Consider the following 25,116-nt stretch of genomic DNA (forward strand, 5'->3'; position numbering starts at 1 on the left):
AGGACAGGAGGGCAGGGAGGAGCCTGGCCCGACCTCTCTCCCACTGGCTATGAACCCACAAGCATGTGCTGCCTCGGGGCCTCTGCCTGCACTGTCATCCCTCTGGACCCCACTTCTCCCACGTCTCCCCCGCTGAACCCTTTGCCATCTGTAAGGCCCGCCTGGTGTGCAGCCCACGAGGCAGCCCTGCGTTCCTCCACTCAGCAGTGGCGTGCCCCCTGCCCCTCCGGCCCCCATAGCATGCTGTCATTTCTGTGGGACTCTTAGATTCGTTTCCTTGTGCTGCTGTGGTTGTATACGGCTTGTCAGACCTACCCACTATAAACTTCTTGAGGACTGGGTCCCCAGCTTCCATATGCCTCTCTATACCCCCATAGAACTTACCTGACACAGTTAGGTACTCAGTGAATGTTTGTTGAATTGACTGAGTGACTGACTGTGTGCTGAGGGAGGGAAGCAGTCCAGGAAGGAGTGTCTCCACATGCCACTTCTGCCTCTGTCTTCTTCCCTTCATCCCCGTCCCACTGTGAAGGGAGCCTCACAGGCAGGAGGGCCTGCTGGAGAAAGGGCACTGAGGCCGGTGTTTGCTTGGCTTGAGGATGCCACATGGAGGAAGGATGTGGGTGGTGGCTGAGCTGGGATGGGGGTGGAGAGGTGGCCTCCCAATACTGCAGAGAGGCATGTTTGGCCTTGACTCACTCGTGATGGGAACTCTCTGAGCCGTAGGGACCTTGAGGTGAAGGAAGGCAGAATTTCTATGAGACATGTGACAGGTGTGGCTAAGAACCAGTGGCCTCAGCATCACCAGCAGGCTTGAGTTTCGATCCACTCCATTGCTGACCAGTTATGTGGCCTCGGGCCAGTGCCCCACCTCTCTGATTCTCAGTTTGCCCGTCTGTAAAGTGGTTGAAAAGAGGGACTTTCCAGACCGTGGTGGCTCATGCGGCACAATGCCTGACCACACGGGGTGCTTGCTAGCTAAGCAGAGGGTGGGAAGGAGTGGTGGTGAGGCCTTGCGGGGGAGCTCGGGCTCACTGACCGTGCTGAGGGCCCCTGGTGCCTCAGCTGGGGCCTGGTCCTTGGGGCTCACCAGCAGGAGAGCCTTGCACTCCCAGGGGTTCAGAGCTCCATGGAGCCAGTCTGTTCCCCAGGGCCTTGCTGGCTTCTAAAAGAGGTGATCTTAAGCCTGTTGCAGCGACTAGCAGGACTCACATAGAAAGGAAGGAAAAGGGCAGGGAAGTTTAATCCCAGCCTGTAATCCCAGCACTCTGGGAGGCTGAGGTGGGAGGATCACTTGAAACCAGGAGTTCCAGACCCGCCTCGCCAACATTGTGAAGCATCATCTCTACTAAAAATACAAAAATTTAGCTGGGTGTGGTGGTGGGTGCCTGTAATTCCAGCTACTCAGGAAGCTGAGGCAGGAGAATTGCTTGGACTTGGGAAGCGGAGGTTGCAGTGAGCTGAGATCACACAATTGCACTCCAGCCTGGGCAACAAGAGTGAGACTCCATCCCAAAAAAAAAAAAAAAAAAAAAAAATAGATTTCACCACATATCTATTGGAGTCTTCCAACCCCAAATTATCATTGTTTTAAATATTCCTGGGGGCTGGGTGCAACTGCTCACGCCTGTAATCCCAGCACTTTGGGAGGCCAAGGCAGGTGGATCACTTGATCCCAGGAGTTCAGGACCAACCTGATCAACGTGGCGAAACCCCATCTCTACTAAAAATACAAAAATTAGCCAGGCGTGGTGGCGGGCACCTGTAGTCCCAGCTACTCAGGAGGCTGAGGCTCAAGAATCACTTGAACCTGGGAGGTGGAAGTTGCAGTGAGCAGAGGTCGTGCCCCTGTACTCCAGCCTGGGAGACAGAGCGAGATTCTATCTCAGAAATAAAAAGATAGATAGATAGATAAATATTTCTAGGGATTTTGGCAAGATGTAGTCCATGTGGGAATGGAATATTCACTTACTTTATTATTATTTTGAGACAGGGTCTCTGTTGCCCAGGCTGCAGCGCATGGTACAACTATAGCTCACTGCAGCCTCCACCTTCTGGGCTCAAGGGATCCTCCCACATCAGCCTCCTGTGAAGCTGAGACCACAGGTGCAGGCCACCACGCCCAGCTAATTTTTTGATTTTTTGTCGAGATGGGCTCTTGTTATGTTGTCCAGGCCGGTCTTGATCTCCTGGGCTCAGGCAATCCTCTCACCTTAGCCTCTCAAAGTGCTGAGATTACAGGTGTGAGCCACTGTGCCTGACCCACTTATTTTATTCTTTATACCTTTCTTCCATTACATAGTAATCTGCTTATTTTGGAAAATTTGAAGCACACAAATAGAAGGGAAGGGCACCCTGCCTCCCAAGCACTCATAGCAGCTTTCACGATGAGCATGATTTTGGGGGATGGTCCTACAGGTTTTCTCTTATGTAGCATTTAAAAAAATTCGTATTGTCCTAATTTTATCTATTTATCCATTTGCATTTTCCGACAGTATTTTGTCATGAAAAATCTTTTTGAAAAATTTAGGGATGTTGTTTAAATCCGTATACCATAAAACCCACCCATTCTAATGGCACAATGATTTTTTGTAAATTTACAAGTTGGACACCATGATAAAAACTTTAAACATACCAAAGAGTTGAAAGAATGCATAGTCAGCAGCCACGCACACACTGTGTCAGTCAGTTCCACAACTAATATTTTGCTATATTTGTGGTTTTTTTTTTTTTTTTGAGACAGAGTCTGGCTCTGTCACCGAGGCTGGAGTGCAGTGGCGTGATCTTGGCTCACTGCAAGCCCCACCTCCTGGATTCACCCCATTCTCCTGCCTCAGCCTCCTGAGTAGCTGGGACTACAGGTGCCCACAACCACGCCCAGCTAATTTTTTGTATTTTTAGTAGAGACGGGGTTCCACCGTGTTAGCCAGAATGGTCTCCATCTCCTGACCTCATGATCCACCTGCCTTGGCCTCCCAAAGTGCTGAGATTACAGGTGTGAGCCACTGTACCCGGCCTTGTGTTTTCATTACTTAGTCTCTTGTCATTGTCGTCTTTTTTTTTTTTTTTTTTTTTTTTTTGAGACTTAGTCTCACTCTGTTGCCCAGGCTGGAGCATAGTGGCGTGATCTCGGCTCAGTGCAACATCCACCTCCCAGGCTCAAGTGATTCCCCTGCCTCAGCCTCCTGAGTAGCTGGGATTATAGGTGCGTGCTACTGAACCCAGCTAACTTTTGTATTTTCAGTAGAGACGGGCTTTTCACCATGTTGGCCAGGCTGGTCTCGAACTCCTGACCTCAAGTGATCTGCCCACCTCGGCCTCCCAAAGTGCTGGGATTACAGGCGTGAGCCCATGCTTGGCTCATTATCTAGTCTCTTTCTATCCCTTTGTCTATTCATCCGATTTTTTAAAATATGGAATTTTTTTATGGAGGTGAAATTTACATAACATTCAGTTAGCCCTTTTAAAGTGTACAGGTTGGTGGCATTTAGTGCGTTATTTCAATCTCTGATGTTAGACATCCTAGTAGGTAGGAAGCAGGACCTCATTGTGGTTTTGATTTGCATTTCCCTGATGACTAATGATGTTGAGCATCTTTTTACGTGTTTGTTGGCCATTTGCATATCATCTTTGGAGAAATGCGTAAGTTCTTTACCCACTTTTTAAAATTGGATTGTTTGCCTTTCATCAATCCAATTTTTCTTTTAAAGTATGTTCTGTTTTTTGTTTTATGTGGCTGGGATCATAACACATGCACATTTTATATCTGATACTTTTCGCTGAACATGTAAGATTAGCATTTTTGGCCAGGTGCAGTGGCTCACACCTATAATCCCAGCATTTTGGGAGGCTGAGTTAGGAGGATCACTTGAGCCCAGGAGTTTGAGACAAGCCTGGGCGATATAGGAAGACCCTATCGCTACAAAAAAAAAAAAAAAGATCGTAGTCCCAGCTACTCAGGGGCTGAGGTGGGAGGATCACTTGAACCCAAGAGGTTGAGCCTTTAGTGAGCTGTGATCACACTACTGCATCTCGGCCTGGGCGACAGAGACCCTGTCTCAAAAAAGATGAGCATTTTCTGTGTGACTGGAGACTTTGAAAGAGTGGCTGGGCGGTTTTTGAAATCCCGGGTGGTGCTCCTCCCTTGGGCTGTCTCAGGTTCCCGGGCCCTGCCTGGGCAGTGGGGTAGAAGCCAGTGCTGGGCAGGGTTGGCCACAGCTGAGGTCCATCCTCTCTTCCTCCCTTTCCATCCCGCATGGACCTCCTGGCTCCCTGCAGAGGTCCCCAGCATGCAGGATGTGCACACCCCTGCCAGCAACCCCCAAATGCCATTGGGCCCTCAGGAGTCCTCTGCCTCGGGTGAGAGCTTGGTCCTATCCCCCACTCACAGCCCTGTAGTATTTGTGTCTGAGTGGATGGTCCGTGGGGGTGTGGAGGCCACAGTTGGGTGCAGCCATGGTGGAGGGGAGAATGGTCCAGGGGACGGAGGAAGGTGGGTCCGGCGTGGTCAGGGGTGGAGGGGAGGAGCCAGGTAGAGGCACTGTGTGTCTTTTGCTTCCTCTTCTTTGTAGACTCCAGAGGCCAGTGGTGGGCAGCCCAGGAACAGCCCTCAGCCGGGGGTGACCACAGGGGAGAACGAGGCACCCACCTGTCAGCCCTGGGCCCCGCCCCCTCTCTGCAGCAGCCCCTACACCAGCAACCCCTACAGTCGGGCTCAGGGCCCCATGACTGCAGACACAGTCCTCATGGGTGCTGCCCCGATGGCCACACGGCGTCTCTCGGGCCACAGTGGCAAGGCTGCCCTGGGGTCTCCTGTCAGCAGAGCAGGTGGGTGCTGGAGACAGGTCTTCCCCCTGCCCCATCAAAGAGGGAAGGTGAGGCCCCGTGGGTGAGCCAACATCTCTGGTCAGAAGAGGGCTGGGGTGGGCGTGCACAGCTCAGGAACAGGATGCCCACGCTTTCCTCCCTGCGCTGCCCTGAGCATGGGATCTTGGGGACTTGGCTTCCTGTGGCTGAGCCTCCTGCTGTGCCGAGTTGGGGTCACAAACCCCACCTTGCTGCAGCGTCAGCCTGTGGAAACACAGCCGGAGACTCCGAGAAGGCTCCAGGTGCGATTCTAGCTCTCAGATCTAACCAGGCTCAGGGAACCTGTGGTAAAGGCTGGACGAGGGCCGACCAGCTCCTCACAGTCTTCGTAACAGCCCCCGCCAGGCCTGCCTTATGGATTGGGTCCGAGTCATCCCACTCCTGCAGGTGTCCTCCCTCTGCCTCTCCTCCTTCCATGGCCTGCCCTGAACGCATCCCCAATGTGCTGTCTCAGAGACTGGGTGCTTCTGGACCCAGACTTTGTGGCCAGTGGCCTGGGGACAGTTCCCAGCTCAGACACTCGCCGGCTGTGTGTTGGGTGACTTGGGCCACGTGACTTAACCTCTGTGATCTTGGTTCCTCTTCTGAGAACTGGGAATGATGACAGTCATGATGGAGCCCCCGTGAGGGTGAAGTGCATCACAGTATGCCTGGCACAGAGAGGGCACCGGGCACCCTCCCTCCTTTCTTTTTTTTTTTTTTTTTTTTTTTTTTTTTTTTTGAGACGGAGTCTTGCTCTGTCGCCCGGGCTGGAGTGCAGTGGCCGGATCTCAGCTCACTGCAAGCTCCGCCTCCCGGGTTCCCGCCATTCTCCTGCCTCAGCCTCCGGAGTAGCTGGGACTACAGGCGCCCGCCACCTCGCCCGGCTAGTTTTTTTTTTTTGTATTTTTAGTAGAGACGGGGTTTCACCGTGTTAGCCAGGATGGTCTCGATCTCCTGACCTCGTGATCCACCCGTCTCGGCCTCCCAAAGTGCTGGGATTACAGGCTTGAGCCACCGCGCCCGGCCCAACCCTCCCTCCTTTCACCTTGCCTCCTTGCACCTGGTGGGTGGGTGTGGAGTAAATGGTGGGTTCCTTTGAACCCCCTCTTCTGCCCCGTCTCCCGTCTGCTTCTGTTTTGTAACTCCTGCTGAGAACTGACATTTGGTCGGACTCGGATGAACATCCCCCTTCTTGGTTTTGTGGGCTGTGCAATTGACGCTCTGCCAGTGATGAGGGGCACAGCCACCGCTTATTGTGTTACGACTGCCCTCCCTGGTAGCTGCTAAGAGCCGGTGAATGTAGGCAGAGATTGCGGCACACAAAATGGCCTGCCCTGCACATAGGGACACATCCTCTCCCACCCGGGTCCCCACCCTGTCAGCCCCCACCATGGGGAGCCTCAGAGCCTGGGTCTTGGGATGCAGGGAGCATGGGGACAGGCTGGGCAGTGAGGGGCTGTGTGATGTCTGCCTAGGTACGGGTGCTGCCCTGACAGGGTATCTGTCGCTGAGGGGCCCCATCACGCTGGCTGCACAAAGTTGTACGGCAGTGACAGCACCAGGAGCAGGCCCAGGTCAAGGGCAGTGGCTTCTACAGTAAGTGGCCTGTGGGAGGGGAGGAGGCCAGCCCCTGAGCCTGCTCAGTGTCACTGTGACCCAGGATCTTTGCCGCTTTGGCCTCGGAGAAAGGAGGTCCCTGCAAACCTGCTGGCCTGGGTCATCCTCTGGAAGGCACCGGGCTTCAAAGATGGGCCTGGGGCGGATCAGGGGTTTCATCCAATATTCTCCTGGCCTCTGGTCTCCCCTGGGCTGGGATTCTGGCCTCTCCTTCCTGCCATCCTCCCCACGGCAGCCCAGAGTTCCCAACAATGGCCAGATCCATTGCCCACTTCCCAATCATGGGTTTCCTCCCCAGGTCCACAACACCCACCAGCCCCAGGCCCAGCAGAATGAGCCCAGTGAGTGCCGGGGCTCCCAGTTTGGCTGTTGCTATGACAACGTGGCCGCTGCAGCCGGTCCTCTTGGGGAAGGCTGTGTGGGCCAGCCCAGCCATGGTGAGTGGACACCCCCTCTCCTCCTTCTCGATGGGTAGACTCTGCTCCCACCATGCCTCCAGCCCCTACCCAGAACCAAGACGTTCCTGCTGGCTCAGTTATTCATTCCTTCCACAAATGTTGATTGAGCACCTGCCAGGTGCCAGGCCAGAGAGCAGTGCCAGAGTGTTCTTGCCTCTAGCAGTTTGAGCCTGTGGCCTTCTGGCTGCTTCTGGGAACTGGGGAGGGTGGGAGGTGGGAATCCCAAGGGGCTGGGATGCCAGTCTCATGCTTGGGAGTCAGCCCCTTCGAGGCAGAGCCGGTGCAGGGCAGTTAGTGCTGGGATGGGCAGGAGTGCCCTGACCCTGCCTGGAATGTGTGTGGAGTAGCAGGAGCTGAGTGCTAGAGGGAGGGTAGGGGCAGGGAGGTCTTTGAGGTTGCAGCCCTGGATGAATGAGTAGAGCTGCTGGGAACCATTGCGAGGACCTCAAAGGCCAGGCTAGGGCTGTGGTCAGGGCTCGCGGGAGGCACCCGTGGTCATGTCTAAATGTGGAGAGGTGGGTCAGGCCATGCTGGCGAGGGCTGCTGGAATGGCAGGCTGGGTGCTGGAGGTGGGCTCAGTGGCCAGTCAGTGCGGCATCCTGGGGACAAGGGCAGGCCCTTCCTGGGCATCTTCACACACCCTGGGTGGCTCAGGCCTGTGTCCCTATCACAAGCTAAGCAGGCAGGTTCACCTTCTGGGCTCACTTTGCATGTGACTCCAGGTGGTCTGGTGGCAGGAAAGGCCAAGGGTCCAAGGGAGCTGGCCCAGGGGGTCCTGGCCCTGACCTCCCAGAGGCTCTAGCTCTGTGGGTGAAGGCTGCTGTGGCACCAGCCTGGGGCAGGTCTGCACAGTGGACAGACTCCGGTGGAAGTGTCCTGCATCCCAGGGCCAGGTCAGGCCCCCAGCCAGGGGTGTAGACACGCTTTATAAATGGGGAAAGGCCTGCTTCCTGAGTCGGAGGCTGAGGGGATGGAGGGTGCAGCCTTAGTACTGGGCACCTCGGTGACATACATCACACCCATGCCCCGCAGCCTACCCTGTGCGGTGCCTGCTGCCCAGTGCCCATGGCTCTTGTGCAGACTGGGCTGCCCGCTGGTACTTCGTTGCTTCTGTGGGCCAATGTAACCGCTTCTGGTATGGCGGCTGCCATGGCAATGCCAATAACTTTGCCTCGGAGCAAGAGTGCATGAGCAGCTGCCAGGGATCTCTCCACGGGCCCCATCGTCCCCAGCCTGGGGCTTCTGGAAGGAGCACCCACACGGTTAGTGGCAGCAGCAGTCCTGCAGGCGAGCAGGAACCCAGCCAGCACAGGATGGGGGCTGTGGTGCAGAGAAAGCCCTGGCCTTCTGGTGGTCTCTGGCGGCAAGACCAACAGCCTGGGCAAGGGGAGGCCCCCGACACCCAGGCCTTTGGAGAATGGCCATGGGGGCAGGAGCTTGAGCCCAGGGCCCCTGGACTGGGTGGAGATGCCGGATCACCAGCGCCACCCTTCCACAGCTCCTCCTACAGGTAAGGCCCACCTTCCCCAGGTAGACGGGGGGTTAGGACACCCAGGCCAAGAGTGCGCCAGTTGGAGCTAAAACCTGAAGTCAGCCGGCCCTCCCTCCCCATCCCTCCCCATCCCTAACTTCTGTTTCTCCTGAGAGCCCTGCCTGGTGGGCCTTGTTGCCATCATTCTATGGATGGAGAAGCTGGGGCTTCAGAGACTTGAGGCTACTCTGATGTCTAATAGACATCTGTACAGATGGGGGCTCCGGGGTTCTCCATCAGAGCTCACCAGTATACCCTGGGGCCTGTCTGGCCGGAAAAGCTTATTGGCTTCATGACTTTTGGCAAGTCACCCAACTTCTCCAAGCCTCAGTTTCTTGACCTGTAAAATGGTGGCATTACCTCCTGCCCTGTGTACATCACAGGTGTGGGCTCTGGTCAAGATGACTCTTGGGACTGGGTCATATTAATGAGGGATTTGGGAAGGTTAAAAACAAAATTAAAAACATTGTGTTCCACATGGGTCGAGCGTGTAGTTTAGCCCCCACATGAACCCAGTGTGTGCCATCCCTCCCGACCTCTCCCCAGCCCCAGGCTTTGCACCTACCTTGTTGCCGCTATAAGAACAAGTTGAGGCAGCAATGCATGGGGGCACCGGGGGCAAGTTGGGGAGGGTGGATTCCTGAATCCATGGGCTTCTGGGGCTCTGCCTCCCATAGGGACCCTCTAACCCCGAAAGTGCCTGTGATAGGATGGGCCCCAAGCTGTCTGCGTGGAACACACTGCTTAGGGGGTTCTGGTCCTGGCGCTCGCGCCAGTCAGCAGATCTTCCCACCTCTCCAGGATCAGCTTGGCAGGTGTGGAGCCCTCCTTGGTGCAGGCAGCCCTGGGGCAGTTGGTGCGGCTCTCCTGTTCAGACGACACTGCCCCGGAATCCCAGGCTGCCTGGCAGAAAGATGGCCAGCCCATCTCCTCTGACAGGTGGGTGACAGTCCCCCACCTCCTCTGACAGATGTGACAGCCCCCTACCTTCCCTGACCGGTGTGTGACAGCCCCCCGACCTCCTCTGACAGGTGTGTGTGACAGCCCCCCGACCTCCTCTGACAGGTGTGTGTGACAGCCCCCGACCTCCTCTGACAGGTGTGTGTGACAGCCCCCTCCACCTCCTCTGACAGGTGTGTGTGACAGCTCCCTCCACCTCCTCTGACAGGTGTGTGTGACAGCCTCCCCTGAAGCATTCCCCCAGGCTTGCTTGGGGTGGGAGGGTGCCCTGTGGACTCTGATCTCCTCTGGCAGGAGCACTGAGGCTGAGGGAAGACTCACTGTTGACTTTGGGAGCCCAGAGCTCACCCCCACACCACCCCACTCAGGCACAGGCTGCAGTCCGATGGCTCCCTGATCATCCACCCCCTGCAGGCAGAGGACGAGGGCACCTACAGCTGTGGCAGCACCCGGCCAGGCCACGACTCCCAGAAGATCCAGCTTCGCATCATAGGTCTCTGTCTCCACCCCATCCACCAGTGCATTCTCAGGGGCCCGAGTGGGAAGGCCAGGATGGGGCGCCTACGCGAGGGCTGCCTCATGCTAGAGGGACCCAGGGTGTCTCCCTGAGTCAATTCCTTGTGCTGGCAGGGACCACCCTGTAGCCCTCATTTCTCCACAAGTCCCTGCTGGTCTCATGGCCCACCCTCCCTTCTACTCCCTTTTCCCCACAGCTCACACCTTGTTTCTCCTGGCCTCATGACAGGAAATGACATGGCCGTGCTGTCTGAGGCTGAGCTGAGCCGCATCCCTCAGCCCAGGGACCCAGGTCAGGACTTTGGCCAAGCGGGGGCTGCTGGGGCCCTGGGGGCCATCCCCTCTTCACACACACAGCCTGCAAACAGGTAAGAACTCAGCAATGCCATCTTGCCCTCCCCCATGCCAGGGCCAGGGCTGGGGGTCTCAGTGGGTGAGGAGGGGAAGGTCTGCTGTGACCAGGCCTTGCTGGCCCCTGCTTAGGGCTCTGGGAGGCCAGGCCTAGAAAAACAGGGTTCCTAGAGCTGGGCCTGTTGAGGAGGAAGCTTCTGGGAATGGTTCCACAGGCTCAGGACTCAGGAACTGAGGAAGGGAAGGGCATACAGAGCTAGAGGGCCTGAGCTGGCTTCTTTGGGGAGCGTCTTGAGCTGGCCTTGAGGAGTGGTTCAGTTTACAGGGGGGATGTGGAGGACCGGAGGGGTGCCCAACTCGGAGACCTAGTGGCAAGTGTGCAGGGTGGGGGGTGACAGATGGGGATCCTGGCTGGTGGGTGTGTCTGGCCAGCCATGGTGGACGGGCAGGGAGTGGTGGTGGTGGGGAGGCAGCTTTAGACTTCACCCCAGGCAGTTATTGAGTTTCTAACCAGAACAAGGCAGGGGATTTTAGGAAGCTGAATCTGGCTGGAGAGGGAGAAGGGGCCACCAGGCTTGTGCAGAGGTCCCCATGGGAGTGGGCGGGGGCAGCGGCAAGGGCCTCTCATGCTGTGGGCTGCTCGTTTGGCAGGCTGCGTTTGGACCAGAACCAGCCCCGGGTGGTGGACGCCAGTCCAGGTCAGCGGATCCGGATGACCTGCCGTGCCGAAGGCTTCCCGCCCCCAGCCATTGAGTGGCAGAGAGATGGGCAGCCTGTCTCTTCTCCCAGGTTTATTTGACTCCTCTCCCCTTCCTCCTATTCTGCCTCCAGCCCCACCTTATCCTGTGGAGGCCACCGGGGAAGGGAGCTGCTGGGCATCGTCATGGCCAGTTCTCAGCCGGACTCCAGGGCCTTTTGAGAGATGGAGCAGCTGGGCAAAGGGCTCCTTGGGTTGGCTAACATTTGAGTCTCTGGGCCTTTCCAGAATGTGGTTAGTGGACAGAAATAAGAGGCCAGTTAACAGAGGTGATGGCGGAAGGAGGAAGCGGAGTCAGAACACATTCCCAGCTGTAATTACAATCGCTACCCTTTACTGAGCGGGCACTGAGCGTGAGGCTTGTTCCTATCACGTGACCTGCAAAAAAGCCATATTGATCAGGTGCTGTTTTTCCCCCATTTTACACACAGAAGCTTAACATCACACAGCTTATAAGCAGCAGAACCAGTATTTGAGCCCACTAAATGAGTATAGCAAAAACTAGAAACCCAAATCGAAATTTTGTTTCAGAAAACTTGAAATGGTTTATATTGCGAAGCTTAAAGGCCAGACATTTTCGGCCGGGCGCAGTGGCTCACACCTGTAATCCCAGTACTTTGGGAGGCCGAGATGGGTGGATCATGAGGTCAGGAGTTCAAGACCAGCCTGGCCAAGATGCTGAAACCCCATCTCTACTAAAAATACAAAAATAGCCAGGCGTGGTGGCACATGCCTGTAGTCCCAGCTACTCGGGAGGCTGAGGCAGAATTGCTTGAACTCGGGTGGCAGAGGTTGCAGTAAACCGAGATCACACCACTGAAAGCACCAGCAGCTGCAGGTGTAAAGTCTGAGGCCAAATGGTCCTTTCATCAGACCCCACCAAACACTAGGGGATGTTTAGCCTCTCACCAGGGACCTGGAAGACCTTGTGTTCCCTCCCTGACCCCATGCTCGATGGACAGAGCTGGAGGAGAGGGGAGGCTCCTTGGGCTGGAGCCAACTGGCTGTACTTGGTCCCCAGACACCAGCTGCAGCCTGATGGCTCCCTGGTCATCAGCCGAGTGGCTGTAGAAGATGGCGGCTTCTATACCTGTGTCGCTTCCAATGGGCGGGACCGAGACCAGCGATGGGTCCAGCTCAGAGTTCTGGGTAAAGTGGCAGTCCTGAGTGGCCTTTGAGGTCAGATGGCATGGGTAGGGCAGGATCTTCATAGTGGCTGACAATGACTTGTCCTTGTGCCCAGGGGAGCTGACAATCTCAGGACTGCCCCCTACTGTGACAGTGGCAGAAGGTGACACCGCCAGGCTGTTGTGTGTGGTAGCAGGAGAAAGTGTGAACATTCGGTGGTCCAGGTAAAGGCTCTATTCCAAGCCGTCCCCACCCCCAGACCTTCACAACCTCCGGTGTGGATGTCTGCCTTTCTGCCAGGGATGTCAGTGTCACCATTGCTTCCATTCCGGCTTCCAGGCCTGGTGCCAGGGGACAGGGCTGCAGCACCCTCATCCCTACAGAGCAAAGCTCTGTAGGGCCACTGGCTCTCTGCTGGTTGGGCTACACTAGGGTTTCCTAACCTCAACACCACTGACAGTTTGGAGCTGGTAAGTTTTGGTTGCTGAGGGCTGTCCTGTGCTTTGCAGGATGTTTAGCAGCATCCAGGGCATCTACCCACTAGACGCCAGGAGCACCCTCCCCAAAGTCATGACAATAAAGAATGTCTCCAGACCCACTGCCAAATGTCCCCTCGTGGCAAAATCTCTCCTGGGGCTGTGAACCATTGGACTACACTCAGCTTTGGGGACTTCAGTGGTCTTTTACCCCAGATCAATCGGTTTTATATTTGTCCATTTAGTAGACATTTTTTGCCCCCTCCCTCCCTGTAATGTGTCAGGACTAGGCTAGGTTCTGGGAATCCTGGGGTCACCTGAGCCCCAGGGTACTCCCGGGCAGATGGCCCAGCATCCCAGGAGCTCCAGATGTGTTTTGCTGTAAGTGCCCTCTGTGCACAGAGGAGTGTCAAGGAAGGGGGGGCCAGGAAATGACTCTGGCTGCACTGTAATATCTAAGGATGGCAAAGGATGTTCTTGGTAAAGGAAGCAGCAAGTGCCAAAGGTGGACACTGAGAGAGGACACCAGGATGGGAACCGGCCAATGCACTGGCCAGGAGAGGTGATGGGGTTGCAGAGGGCATCTGTGTCTTGTGTGGCCTCGAGCCCACGGAAGGCAGTGGGAGCTGCTAGAGGTTTCCCCACTGGTGTGCTCAGTCCAGCCGTCCCCTGATCAGCTTGTCAGGCCTGCTTCTCCACATTGGCCTCTCCTGGATCTTTCCAGCAGCAAACATGCATAGAACTCCCCTCTTCACAACCACCTTCCATTGAGCCTCTATGTTCCTGCAGACCCTACGCTGACACAGTGTTCCCTTTACAGCTGTCCATGTTGATTGCCTCTGCCTGTTCATCTCCCTACTCACTTCTCAGGGCCTGCAGTGGGGCCGCACATCAGCCCCTGCTCCAGGACACTCTCCTGGCCAAGGTCACTGCCTCTTTCCCTAACTCCACTGGACACCTGGCAGTCTTTACGTGACCTGTAGTGTTCTGCTTGCCGTATGCTCCTTCTTGAAATTCTCCCTTCCCTTGGCTCCAGGAACCACTGTCTTCTGATGTGCCTCAGGGCCTGTCCTTGGTTTCTTCCTGTGTGACTTGGATCACCTCATAGACATGCACTTTGCTGAGTCAGTGCGATGCTGACACACTATCTGGGTCTGGACTCTTGAGCTCCACACGTCAAATCTGAGGCCTCCTGCTATCTCACAGGCACCTCAAATTTGAAATAGCAGAAAATAACCTCACCATTCACCCCAGCCTTGGATCGCCCAAGGTTGGAGGGGCACCACCGTCACCCAGTAACCCGCTTAAGCTAGAAACCTTGGTCATTTTTTATTTCTCCCTCTCCTCCACCTCTTTGCCCTCAAGGGGTGGGAATGGTTGACTCTAGAATGGCCTTTGATTACCTCTTCCCTCTGTCTCCCAGGCCTCCAGAGGCCCTTGATAGCTCTCCCAGTGTCCTCTCTCCTCCAGGAATGGGCTACCTGTGCAGGCTGACGGCCACCGTGTCCACCAGTCCCCAGATGGCACACTGCTCATCTACAACTTGCGGGTCAGGGATGAGGGCTCCTACACATGCAGCGCCTACCAGGGGAGTCAGGCAGTCAGCCGCAGCACCGAGGTGAAGGTGGTCTCACCAGGTAGGAAAGGTCTATATCTGGGGATGGGAAGGGCATTCCCCTGTATATTTACTGGTTCTCGAGGGCTCGTTCTGCAGTCTGAGGGACTCTGGTTTGAATCCTGGCTCACCCTGCCAGTTGCTGGTAGTGTGACTTGGGGCAAGGGGCTTACCTTCCTGAGCCTCATTTTCCTACTCTCTACAGTGGGACTGCTCTACCACCTGAGAGGGTTGTAATGGAGATGAAGGAAATGATGCTCTGCTGGGCCCCTGGAGATAGCTTAATAGACATTAATGCATGCAGGACATTCAGACTCACCGATTTTGAGACATATGGCTGCCTGGAATTTCATTATAAAACTTAAAACTTAAGGCAGACCACTTAAAATCTGTCCACTGTAATCAGGGTGGCAAAAAGGTGGTTCTGTGACTGAAAAGTGCCTTTATGGCCATTTGACCATATAACCCAGAAAGGAAAAGGCAGGGATTATCACCACTATTTTACAAATGAGACAGGTATGCAGAGAGCCTAAGTGGTGTTTCCACTGGTCACACAGCAAATGAGGCCCCCCTGGGACTCGAGCTCCTGTCTTTTGACTCCCCATGGTTTTTTTTCCCCCACGAAATTACTATACTTGTACCTAAGTGGCCTCTTACTTGCATCATTTGATATTTGATATTGTAGCCTTACCTCCTCTAGCTACTACTCTATCATACTTCAACAAATCCAAATTGCCTGTAAGATGCATTACTTTTGTACCAAGAAAAAAATACTGCCAATGAAATGACACAATTCTGATACCATCAGTTAGGATGCAGACCAACTTGAGAGATGTGAAAATAAGTCCACATCAGAACTGATGAAACAGACTGTGGCTCAGTGTTCATACTTACAAGAGAGATGTTCAAATAAGCAAGAGGGAAAGGGGGAAAGGGCTTTGCTCACCCCCCAGCCTGTGCTTCCTTGTGTCCTTGGTTTTTGTTCACTGAGGGACTGAAGACAGAGTGGTACCTCGGGCCAAGCTGCCAGTTCTCACAGGCCTGATACAGGCCTTGGTGGAGTGTGCCAGGGCCCTTCCTGCCTGGTCTTCTGGGCATTCCTGACAATCAGGGCTGTAGCGCCATGCCAGGAGCATGGCTACACTAAGAGGGGCAGGCCTGGCTGCCTCCTGGCTGCCAGGCTGAGGGTGGAGACTGGCCAGTACTAGAAGTTGAATGTGGCTGAAATGTTGCTTTGTGAGTGAGACTGACCTGTTGGCTTCCTGTCTATGGTCTCTTTAGGCAGCAGTTGGGATTTGCCTCCCCAGGGCCCAGCTCGGTGCTTGGCATCACTAGGTGCTAGTGTTGTGGCAGGAAACGGTACCCAGCGGCTTCTCACTTGTTGCTCGAGCGGGAGGGAGGGTTACAGGGTTCCTTCCTGCCGCTTCGCCAGCCCACCGCCTGGACCTCTGTCCCGGGTTACAGGGTTCCTTCCTGCCGCTTCGCCAGCCCACCGCCTGGACCTCTGTCCCGGGCCTCGCTCGGCCCACGGTCTTGCTCCGTCCACTCGGCCCCGCAGGCTGTGCTCCCCTGGCGCTACCTGCCCGGATCCACGCCCGTGGCGGCTCCGCGCTGGGTGCTGACGTATAGACAAGGAGAACAGGGTGGCGCACTCGGAGATGCCAGCAACCGCGGAGCCCCAAGGGGGTGTTACAGGGGCAAATGTTCCCGCCGCTCGCAGCTTGGTGAACGGGAGCGTTACAGCCCGTTCTTCCCTCCATTCCCTCCTGCTTGCTGAGCTACAAGAGCCGCAACACTCAGATACTTGGTGACTAAGTGCCTGCCTGCACAATGATGGAGTAACCTTGGCAGAAGCACCACACTCCAGGGACTACTTTTCACCTGTATCATGTCCAGAAGGTTGACCTTGTCTACATAATAACCAAATCAAGGCTCTGAGACAAAGCAAAATGCAGATTTCACATCTTTTCACATCTCTGAAGTTGGTCTGCATCCTAATTGATGGTATCAGAATTGTGTCATTTCATTGGCAGTGTTATTTTCTTTTCTTTTTTTTTTTTTTTTGAGACGGAGTCTCGCTCTGTCACCCAGGCTGGAGTGCAGTGGCCGGATCTCAGCTCACTGCAAGCTCCGCCTCCCGGGTTCACGCCATTCTCCTGCCTCAGCCTCCCAAGTAACTGGGACTACAGGCGCCCGCCATCTCGCCCGGCTAGTTTTTTGTATTTTTTAGTAGAGACGGGGTTTCACTGTGTTAGCCAGAATAGTCTCGATCTCCTGACCTCGTGATCCGCCCGTCTCGGCCTCCCAAAGTGCTGGGATTACAGGCTTGAGCCACCGCGCCCGGCCGGCAGTGTTATTTTCTTGGTACAAAAATAATGCATCTTACAGGCAATTTGGATTTACTGAAGTATTCACAGTGAGAACTGTTAAGAGGATCTAGACATTATGTTTGCGATGAGCTCCAGATGGGATTATATGGAAAAAAAAAAGAGAAACTTGCCTGATACCTGGTCACCAAGCTGAAATGACCTGAGATGTGTGCCCAGATGAGACAGACATGGCCTCAGTCTGGCCACTGTCTTCCGGTCCTCTGCTGGCTGCTCTCACCTGTTCATTTTTTGTTGGGTCACATGGCGTGAGGCTGCCTAACCCTGCCCTACTCGTGGTTGGGTGGCACATTGAACTTCAGTGTTAGCACCAGGGTAGGAGGCCTTGGGGTAGTCAGGCTGAGGTAAAAGGGACATAGCTCTACTGGGAGGACTTCTCAACATCACTGTGAAGTAGGTGCTATTATTAGTCCCATTTCACAGATGAAGAAATGTGCATAAAGGGCTTAAGCAACTTGCCCAGAGTTACCCAGCTGGTAAGTGGCAGAGCCCAGATTGAGCCCAGGCAGACTGGGTCCAGAGCTGGTGTGTTTAATCACTATGCTGAGTTCCCTCTATGATAGGTCTTGGGCTGTACCAGCTCAGACAGAGTTGATACCAAAGTTAGATTTTTAGAAACAATATGCATTAATGGCTTTGTTATCTATGTAAACTTAGGTAGGTAACATTCTGGTTATACCAACATACCAAACCTTTGTAAGGTTGTTTGCTGCTAGGTACAGTCTTTTAGCGGTATTTTGTGAGGAAACAAGGGGAGAGAGGAGAAACATAAGCTTTCTCTGGCTGCCTGAGGTCTAACTTCAGGGAAGATACTGCTCTGGTCTAAGTCAGCTGAGTTTTAAGAACTCCTTTCAGAAGAGAGATGAAGCAGTAGAATGAAACTTTTTTTTTTTTTTTTGAGACAGTCTTGCTCTGTCACCCAGGCTGGAGTGCAGTGGTGTGGTCTCAGCTCACTGCAACCTCTGCCTCTGGGGTTCAAGCAATTCTTCTGCCTCAGTCTCCCGAGTAGCTGGGAATACAGGGGTACGCCACCATGCCTGGCTAATTTTTGCATTTTTAGTAGAGATGGGGTTTCACCATATTGACCAGGGTGGTCTCAAACTCCTGACCTTGTGATCTGCCCGCCTTGGCCTCACAAAGTGCTGGGATTACAGGCATGAGCCATCACACCCAGCTGAATGAAACCCTTAATAGGGAGTTATGAGATATAGATGTTCCTAGTAAGTACAGAGGGAGGTAAAATAAGGGCTTTGTTCTCAGTATACCATTAGAGCCACCGTTAAAAGGACTGTTTTCCTATTACCTTGTCTAATATGCATTGCTTCCTCTGGGGAAAGTGAAAAACTGGAATGATGAGGACCCAGGTGACTAAGATAAGCTGGTGACATTGAAGGGACAAAACTTTGATGGCTGGAGGAACCCAGCAGAGAAAGGGAAAAGATAAGAGCTCTTGCTAACTCAAAATTTTACTTGGGGCTGATCCTACCTGCTCTCCCAATCCAGAGGCCAAACCAGTTGTCATTTAGTAATTCAGGTCTCAAAAGTAAGGAGTTAACTTCAAGAGATGTTTAATCATCCAGTCAATAAATATTTGGGAGTCTAGGAAGAGCTGTTCACTGGGCTGAGGCCACAGATAATAACGGGAGGACCACTGCGTGTTGAAGTGAGGTCAAAAAACAGGTAGGAATCATCATCCCTCATAGAGTTTGTACGTATGGTTGTTAAAAGGTTACAGGGTAAGTGCACTTCATTTTGAATCTGGCAGATACAATGCTGTGTCTAATTGTAATTCCTTTGAGGAAATGAAATGGCAGGTGAGAATTTTCAGCATACACAGAGCTTCCTCACCACCTTCTCTTTCCCCCGTTGTTCTGCAGCACCCACCACCCAGCCCAGGGACCCTGGCAGAGAGTGCATCGACCAGCCAGAGCTGGCCAACTGTGATTTGATCCTACAGGCCCAGCTCTGTGGCAACGAGTATTACTCCAGCTTCTGCTGTGCCAGCTGTTCACGTTTCCAGCCTCACGCTCAGCCCATCTGGCAGTAGGGATGAAGGCTAGTTCCAGCCCCAGTCCAAAATAGTTCATAGAGCTGGGAAGAAAGGAAGATGGACTCTTGGCTTCCTCCCTCTGGCTGGCAAAGGGAGTTATCTTCTGGAATACATTGGCTCTTTCAAAAACCCACCCAGTATTTAGCCACAACAGCAGCCAGTACCAGCTTCCCTCTGTAGCCTTCAGCAGTGTTTACATCTCTGACATAACCACAGGCTGCTGTCAAGAAGAGCAATCTGTTTGGATAAGAATAACCTTTACTTTACAGCTTCCCTTTGTAATTTCTGTTACACAGGAATAGTTCAATGCATTTGTTTGTTTTTTGAGACTGAGTTTCACTCTCGTTGCCCAGGCTGGAGTGCAATGGCATAATCTCAGCTCACTGCAACCTCCGCCTCCTGGATTCGTGATTCACCTGTGTCAGCCTTCTGAGTAGCTAGGATTACAGATGCCTACCACCATGCCTGGGTAATTTTTGTGTTTTTAGTAGAGACGGGGTTTCACCATGTTGGCCAGGGTGGTCTCGAACTTCTGACCTCAGATGATCTGCCCACCTCAGCCTCCCAAAGTGCTGGGATTACAGGCATGAGCCAACATGCCCAGCCATCAATACATTTTTTGATTTTTAATTTTTTTTTTTTTTGAGACAGAGTTTCACTCTTCTTGCCCAGGCTGGAGTACAATGGTGCGATCTTGGCTCACCGCAACCTCTGCTTCCTGGGTTCAAGAGATTCTCCTGCCTCAGCCTCCCGAGTAGCTGGGATTACAGGCATGTGCCACTATGCCTGGCTAATTTTGTATTTTTAGTAGAGATGGGGTTTCTCCATGTTGGTCAGGCTGGTCTTGAACTCCCGACCTCGGGTGATCCACCCGTCTCGGCCTCCCACAGTGCTGGGATTACAGGCATGAGCCACTGTGCCCGGCCCATCAGTGTGTTTTAAAGTTAGCTGTCAGGGCTCCACTTAATTTAAAGCTGGACAGGGAGATGTGTAATGATTTCAAAGTTAACACCTGTTTTTTAAGGGGCATGCTAACTCTTGCTGTATCAGGGAAGTATTCTGTGCTACAACCAGCCGTGGTTCCTTGCTCTAGTCTTTCTTACCCTTCTAGGCAGTGCCTCAGTCAGCTCTAATTCCGGTGCAGAGGGTTAACTGCATAACCCTTGTTGGCAAAATGGAATAGATGTAAGACCTCAAACAGGGATTTCTGATGAGACAGCAGCAGTTAGCACTGTTATCTGAGCATGAAAGAACTAGAAAAGCTCCTTACGTCATCGAGATGTTGGACCTTGAAGCCCTCCTGAGGCCAACATGCAAATCTGGCTGTGAAGGTTCACCTGCACCTGTATAAAGCTGACCAGCCTGCTCTGTACAGTGACAATGAGGAACCCCTCTCTTCCTTAAGTAGGAATCTGTGAAGCAAAATGTTTGCTGCCAGAGAAAAATCAGACTGTCATTAAAAACAGCATTAGCAGGATGAGGATACGAATGGGGAAGGGTGGTGGGCAATGCAGTAACAGGGAAATGGTTTCAGAAATGGTTTGAGTTGGAAGACAACATTCTTCATCTCTCAGGACCTCTAATTCCTTGATGCTAAAACAAGAAGCATGGATTCTATGAGCTTCCAAGTCCCTTTCCACTTTAACCGTCTACAAATTTTCCAGAGGACTGCCTAGTAGCAAAGGTTATTCCTGGACACAGGAAAGACAGGCATTCCAGGGACCAAAGCTCTGAAGGGTGACTTTTATTACCAACACACTGGCTGGAAAAGGGACAAACCACATCATGGGTGAGTGACACTTCTCAGTCTGCTACTACTCATTCAACAAAGGAAATGTGGGCTGGGGCAGAGGTCTTTTTTCATTTAATACTGGAAAAATACTGAAGAGCATCCATGTTCACTTATGGCTGGTTTTGCTATAGAAATTGGAAAATAAAGGCCACTTTCTTGGGCTCCCCAGTTTAATTAAACCAGAATTTGGCCTATTGGTATAAACACGTCAGAAGGTAAGTTTGAGGTTAACTAGCAGCTAACTAGTTCTAATAGAACCAGTCACAGAATAGTGGGCTAAGATTAGAGGTAAAACTCATTCTAGGCCAGTGGTTCTCAACTTTCTACCATATTGCAAGCTTAAAAAAAATCCAAAACACAACCTAGGGGGCCCCCCTGCCCCACTAACATTTTGATTTAATTGGTCTGGAATATAGGCCAGGCGTTAGGATTTTAAAACAGTATCCTCAGGTGATTCTACTGCATAGCCCAGGTTGAGAGGCACTGCCCCAGTCCTGGGGTGCGGCTGAGACTCTGCATGTCTAACCAGCTCCTAGGTGACATCCATGCTGCTGTTCCAGACCACACTTTGAGCAGCAAGAATCTGACTTTAGAGATACACTCAGGATTAACTTAAGCTTAAAGTATGAATGAAAATATGAATCTTAAGGGTATTTTTCTAGTCACTAAACTAGGGATTTGCAGCAGCAGTAGAATGGAGAGAGAGACCAAAAGAATGAAAAGTACATTCATTTACTAATAAAGGAAAGGGGAAAGAATAGCCCTTCATGGGCAAAAGTTTCTACCACGAACATTTATTTTTGTTAAAGCAGATTATAAATTTTCATCAGTACAAATATATATAACTTACATTTGATTGTAAGGCCAACGTTCAAAAGTAAAAATGAGATGAGCTCTCTTATTGTTATCCGAGGTCAAGAGGCTGCAACTGTCAAGGGGATGTTCTCACCGAAAGGGGGTTTGGGAGAAGAGGACACACACAAAGCTAATAAAACCAGAATCCCCATCCCCATCCCCACAAAATTTAAAGGATAAAACAAAACCCATCAAGACCCATATTACAAACCAATATGGTAACCTGTGTTCCCTTCTATGGTATGATTATGTCATGTTACCTTAGTGTTAAAGAAGGATTAACATAAGGAAATTGCAGCAATATATAAAAGATACATTCTCTATACAGCATATTTAGATTGATTCCATTAAAATAATGACATCAGAATTCCATCATAGGCTTTTAAAACCAGGACAATACTGCTTTTCCTTTATTTAAAAAAAAACTACAACCTAATGACTGTATTGGTCATAAGCATGATTGTTGTTGCAATGTGCTACTTACAATGAAGGACAGAAAACAAGCTAGGGATCCTGTCTGCAGCTTCCAGCCTTTCCTCTTTTTACTTCAGTAGGCATCAATGATAAATCAATCTTATGTACAATTTCTTACAACTAACCCCTTTACCTTTGGCAAGATTACTTACAACTCATACAACTTTTTAATATCTGAGAACTATTTAAAATATTCTAAATGCATAAAAATAAAGATTTTGGCTTTTGATATATATAATATTTATTCTGTTACTCAAAATGGAAGCTCAACTTCTCCCCCAAAATATAGCTCTGCTGGGCAGTTGCTGATATGCCCTCCTGGGAATTCTGGCAGCAGAGCCTGCCTCTCTCTTCCCTAGCCTGAGCACAAACCACCCTGTTCTTTCTTGATTTCTAATACAGGCCACTACTGACAGGAGGCAGGTGAATGGCCTGAAAAACAAAGGGAGATTGCTTTGCTTCCTGTTGTGTTTTATATTTCAGTAAATGTGCTTTGAATATAGATTCTTGTTCAGATACTTTGCCTCTCTGTTGCTAGAGATTTGTAAGGGGGTGAGGGAAGAAGGAGTACAGAAAGCAACATTTCCTTGACTTCTTTAGCCTAATTGCAAGGCAGCTTTTCTCTAGGAATGCTTTTTCCCACATCTTTCAAAATCACCCCTCACAGTACTCTGGGCCTGGACTTGTTCCTTGGGACCTTTGGGATTAGTGAAAAGAGTACTAATCAGGAGACAAAGTCTGTTTTGCTCCTTTGACCTCTACCCCCTGCTCCCTGTCTGGTATGGACAAGATACACAGCCATAGGGATTGTTTAAAGTTCAATTTCAAACGTCTTCTGTAAGTCACTGGAGAAAGGGTTGGTAGGGGAGGGATTAGTACGCTGCTTGGACTTGTTTTCTAATGCAGCCCACTGGGCTTCAAAAGGATCCACCGGGCAGGTGCCTGTAGGAACCTCTGTATGCTTGTCTGCTGAGGCCAACCTGCCATCATCTATACCATTGAAAGCTGCAGAACCGTTGAGGTGCTGAGCAGGAGGCTTAAAGAAGGGACTGGTGGTAGCACTGCTTGCCTCGTAGTGAGGGAATGTCTGCTGCCTGACCAGGCTGGGTGACTGATGGGGGTGGGCAGCCTGAGGGTGGCCTGCAGTGCCAAATACGTTGGCCACCATCTGGGAGGGAGTGATGCCCACCACAGGCACATTAGGGGCTGGATAGGGCATTCCATTGGCCACAGGATAAGACTGGGCAGGGACAAAGGCTGGCTGCAGGGCTGGGACTACACCCACTGGCACAGGCTGAGAGGTGAGGAATGCATTCCCTTGGAAAGGTGGTGCTGGCTGGGAGATGGCAGTGGGTGGAGGAGGCTGGAGAACTGGCTGCAGAGGAGCAGCTGATGCCTGGGGCTGCTGAGCCCGGACGCTCTTAGACACCTCTTCTAACCATCGGTCGGCCTCAGAGGGAGTACGTCTATGACCGGCCTGGAAGAGACCTGGAGAGGCAGCACCAGAAGATTGACCCCACTCGGTCCCTGGAACCAACAAGATGAGAGACAAAAGAATCCGTTAGGGGCATCTTTCCTCACCTTATTTGAATGATCCTAACATGTACAACATGTCACCCCAGTGGGACATTTTGTGGTTTTGATAGGTAGGAGGAAAGTCTATTACCAACTGGGATTTTGTGGTAGGATGAAGAAAACTTGTCAAGACCATGCTGCTGTGTCAGCCACACTGAAGCACTGTCTAGATATAGCTCAAATGCATTAAACCAAGGCAGCTGACTGATGTCAGAAACCCCTCCCTGTTGGTATGGCTCATCCACAATACGGAAACTAGCTGGTTGTGGTGGCTCGCACCTGTAATCCCGGCTACTTGTGAGGTTGAGGCAGGAGGACTACTTGAGCCCAAGAGTTCGAGGCTGCAGTGAGCTATGACTATGCCACTGCGGTCTGGCCTGGGCAACACAGTGAGAACTCTGTCTTAAAAAAAAAAAAAACAAACCCAGGTGCGCCGAGGTGGGCGGATCACCTGAGGTCAAGAGATTGAGACTATCCTGGCCAACATGATGAAACCCCGTCTCTACTAAAAATATAAAAATTAGCTGGGCGTGGTGATATGTATCTGTAGTCCCAACTACTCAGGAGGCTGAGGCAAGAGAATTGCTTGAACCTGAGAGGCAGAGGGTGCAGTGAACCGAGATACTCCGGCCTGGTGACAGAGCAAGACTCTGTCTCAGAAAACGAACAAACAAAAAGAACCTAGCTTGCACATCCTCTAAAGGGCCCAAGGCAATTCATCTTCTGCTCTCACAGAGCAAAAAGAAAATAACCAGTAATCTGGCCATATCTTGCTGGCCCTTGCCTGGCTTCCAGAAATATGTTGTCTTTGTGGTGAACTGCCTTTATTACTTATGTTAAAACCTTTTGGCCGGGCGCGGTGGCTCAAGCCTGTAATCCCAGCACTTTGGGAGGCCGAGATGGGCGGATCACGAGGTCAGGAGATCGAGACCATCCTGGCTAACACGGTGAAACCCTGTCTCTACTAAGAAATACAAAAAATAGCCGGGCGAGGTGGCAGCGCCTGTAGTCCCAGCTACTCGGGAGGCTGAGGCCGGAGAATGGCGTGAAGCCGGGAGGCGGAGCTTGCAGTGAGCTGAGATCCAGCCACTGCACTCCAGCCTGGGCGACAGCGCCAGACTCCGTCTCAAAAAAAAAAAAAAAAAACCTTTTGAGGCCAGGTGTGGTGGCTCACACCTATAATCCCAGCACTTTTGGAGGCCAAGGTGGGTGGATCACGAGGTCAGTTCAAAACCAGCCTGGCCAACATGGTGAAACCCCATTTCTGCTAAAAGTACAAAAATGAGTTGGGCATGGTGACATGCACCTGTAGTCCCAGCTACTCGGGAGGCTGAGGCAGGAGAGTTGCTTGAACCCTAGAGATGGAGGTTGCAGTGAGCCAAGATTGTGCCACTGCACTCCAGCCTGGGTGACAGAACAATACTCCGTCTCAAAAAAAAAGAAAAAAAAAATTTTTTTTTGGTTATTATAATTAATAGATGTTTTTTACAGAAAAACTAGAAGGTACAAAAAAGCAAAAATGAAGTGCTTTTTGTAACACTTTTTGTAGGCCTCCTATTGTACGAGGCAGGGCCTCCTCTTTCTACAGGCATGTCTGCACGTCACCAAATCCAGTGATGGATTTTCTGAGGTGGGGCCCTGGAATCTGCTTTTTTTTCTTCTTTTTTTGAGACAGAGTATTGCTCTGGCGCCCAGGCTGGAGTGCAGTGGCACAATCTTGGCTCAC

General features: G+C 52.1%; 2 protein-coding genes across 10 annotated transcripts in view; one reads left to right on the top strand and one right to left on the bottom strand.

Moving 5' to 3' along the window:
• PAPLN (papilin, proteoglycan like sulfated glycoprotein) overlaps nt 1–20,665 on the top strand; it is a 37,748-nt gene extending 17,083 nt beyond the window's left edge. The window contains exons 14-26 of one of the 3 annotated variants that reach the window (XM_025391796.1): nt 4,279–4,359; nt 4,572–4,827; nt 6,324–6,444; nt 6,764–6,902; nt 7,956–8,433; nt 9,256–9,393; nt 9,783–9,907; nt 10,160–10,298; nt 10,933–11,070; nt 12,060–12,187; nt 12,282–12,390; nt 14,113–14,279; nt 18,522–20,665. In XM_025391796.1, the coding sequence (XP_025247581.1) occupies nt 4,279–4,359; nt 4,572–4,827; nt 6,324–6,444; nt 6,764–6,902; nt 7,956–8,433; nt 9,256–9,393; nt 9,783–9,907; nt 10,160–10,298; nt 10,933–11,070; nt 12,060–12,187; nt 12,282–12,390; nt 14,113–14,279; nt 18,522–18,691 (2,189 nt within the window). In that variant the 3' untranslated portion in view covers nt 18,692–20,665. The remainder of the gene's footprint in view (nt 1–4,278; nt 4,360–4,571; nt 4,828–6,323; nt 6,445–6,763; nt 6,903–7,955; nt 8,434–9,255; nt 9,394–9,782; nt 9,908–10,159; nt 10,299–10,932; nt 11,071–12,059; nt 12,188–12,281; nt 12,391–14,112; nt 14,280–18,521) is intronic. The other 2 variants (XM_025391794.1, XM_025391795.1) reach the window with 2 other exon arrangements.
• A 597-nt stretch (nt 20,666–21,262) lies between these two features.
• NUMB (NUMB, endocytic adaptor protein) overlaps nt 21,263–25,116 on the bottom strand; it is a 194,363-nt gene continuing 190,509 nt past the window's right edge. For all 7 annotated transcript variants that reach the window (XM_025391615.1, XM_025391611.1, XM_025391613.1 and 4 more), the window contains one exon: nt 21,263–23,342. In XM_025391615.1, coding sequence (XP_025247400.1) covers nt 22,627–23,342 — 716 coding nt within the window. In that variant the 3' untranslated portion in view covers nt 21,263–22,626. The remainder of the gene's footprint in view (nt 23,343–25,116) is intronic.

This window comes from Theropithecus gelada, chromosome 7b (genome assembly GCF_003255815.1).
Source record: "Theropithecus gelada isolate Dixy chromosome 7b, Tgel_1.0, whole genome shotgun sequence".
In the NCBI taxonomy this organism is placed as follows: domain Eukaryota; kingdom Metazoa; phylum Chordata; class Mammalia; order Primates; family Cercopithecidae; genus Theropithecus; species Theropithecus gelada.